General features: G+C 45.9%; 1 protein-coding gene across 1 annotated transcript in view; it reads left to right on the top strand.

Moving 5' to 3' along the window:
- Positions 1-2,037, top strand: part of ADAMTS12 (ADAM metallopeptidase with thrombospondin type 1 motif, 12) — a 571,713-nt gene that overhangs the window by 16,474 nt on the left and 553,202 nt on the right. Inside the window, exon 2 of the mRNA XM_006875388.1 lies at positions 510-871. Coding sequence (XP_006875450.1) covers positions 510-871 — 362 coding nt within the window. The remainder of the gene's footprint in view (positions 1-509; positions 872-2,037) is intronic.

The raw sequence follows: 2,037 nt of genomic DNA, 5'->3' as shown, positions 1-2,037 counted from the left end.
TTTTGTTTTTTTAAGACTTGAAGTGTTTCTGCTTGTAAGGCTGACCTTGACCCATTCTTGATGGTATTCTTAGTGATTGAATTCTTGTTTTAATGTGTCTGTGGCAAAATCCCTACCACACTGCTTTGAGAGAGCGCTGTGTGTATTTGAGTTGTTTGGGGAATTAGGTGTTTGCCATATTTGTATAAGGAGCCCTCATAGCGTAGTAGATGATGAGCTGGTTGCTAAACACAAGGTCAGCAAGTTTGAATCTACCAGTCTCCTGGCAGGAGAAAGATGAGACTTTCTGTTCACATAAAGATTTACTGTCTCGGAAACCCTATTCAGTGTCACTCTGAGTTGGAACCGACTTGGTGGCACACCACCACGGCCGTATTTGTATGGTGGAAAGGATTTTTACACGGAAGTCAACTAGGTGGAATCTAAGGTTCAAATGAATGTGTGTTTGCCTTGCTGTAAACTTTGGATGGCCCCCTCTTGATTTTACCCTATGTCGTCTTTTCTTTCAGAACGCTTTATCCAGACCCTGCCCGAGTACCAAGTGGTGGGTCCTGTCCGGGTGGATGCGAGTGGGCGTTTCATATCCTATGGCTTGCACCATACCATTCCCAGCAGCAGGAGGAAGAGAGATTTGGATGGCCCAGATGACTGGGTATACTACAGGATTTCACATGAGGAGAAGGACCTGTTCTTTAACTTGACAGCCCATCAGGGATTTCTTTCCAACGACTACATTGTGGAGAGGCGATACGGGAACCTCTCCCATGTTAAGATGGTGGCTTCCTCTGGGCCCCCCTGCCATCTCAAGGGCACAGTTCTGCATCAGGGTACCAGAATTGGGACCGCAGCCCTCAGTGCCTGCCAGGGACTGGTGAGTGAATGGGATGGTCATCTACCTTCTCTGTCCCAGGGTCTAGTGAATCAGTCTGGGCATCACCTGCAAATGTGTTCACTGACATATTTAAGGCATGTGAATTAGCCAATTGTGATGTACAAGACACTGACTTTCAAAGTCTTTTGGGGAAAATGCACACAATAAATCTGAGGAACTCTGGGAGGTCCAGTAAATAAGGACATTGGAGCCTCTAGGTCCAGTTCTTCCAGTTAACCAACTATTCTTGTGTTCATTGACACCTGGAAACACATGAATTTTGCACCTGTGATATCCAAGATTTTGATTTCCAAAGGGATTGGGGAGAAAGAGTACAGTGAACAAAGGCCAATGTAAAGTTAGGGCATTCTGGTAGGTACAGGAAATAAGGGAACTGAGGGGCCCCAGGAAGAAGAGAGAACTTCAACCAGGATCCTCAAGGGAATAAAGTCAAAGGAAATGAGTTGGGTTTTCAAGCTCCAAGGTATTCTTGAATGACTGGCCAGTACCTTTTGGGTTAGAAAGACCTGGTTTGGGTTACATTTGAGTCTTAATAATGACAATGCTAACAATAGCTACTACAATAAAATAGTTAACTATGTGTGTGTTGTGATCAGACTTCATATGAGATTTTGGGCTAGGTGCTCCGAATTCCTTATGTGTACAATGAAGATAATGATAATCCTCATCCTCAACCCGGGAGGCAGAGCTGTAATATCAGAGGAGCAACAGCAGCAACAACAGGAGCTAGAGCACATGACAGCGTGGTGGGCTTCCTGGTCCACAAACAAGTAAAGCTGAGTGCCTTCAGGCAGGAGAAGCATTTGTGGAGTGGGGTGCCTCCAGGAACTTTACTGGGGAGCTAGGTTTGCTGACCCACAGAACTAGAGCTGAGAGCTTTGGGAATGAAGTTTAACAGTGGAGTTGAGTGCTTTGGGGCATTTATCAGCAGTCCTAAAAGAGCTTTGTGACATTGCTGGACCAGGGCAGAAGCCAAGAGTCCAAGGAGCAGAGAGAGGCCGTCTGCAGGCTTGGTTGCCAGAGACTGTGCTGAATGAAAGAACTGAGCACTGAACAGTTCTAAAGTGGAATTGTAACCTGTTAGCATCCCTGATAACCCTATAACTCTGAGTGTGGTGCCTGAGTTCTGTGTGGCCATTGCAATG

Source organism: Chrysochloris asiatica, unplaced genomic scaffold, assembly GCF_000296735.1.
Source record: "Chrysochloris asiatica unplaced genomic scaffold, ChrAsi1.0 scaffold00324, whole genome shotgun sequence".
Lineage (NCBI taxonomy): Eukaryota > Metazoa > Chordata > Mammalia > Afrosoricida > Chrysochloridae > Chrysochloris > Chrysochloris asiatica.
Note: the sequence above shows the minus strand (reverse complement) of the source record. Positions and strands in the feature narration are given on the sequence as shown.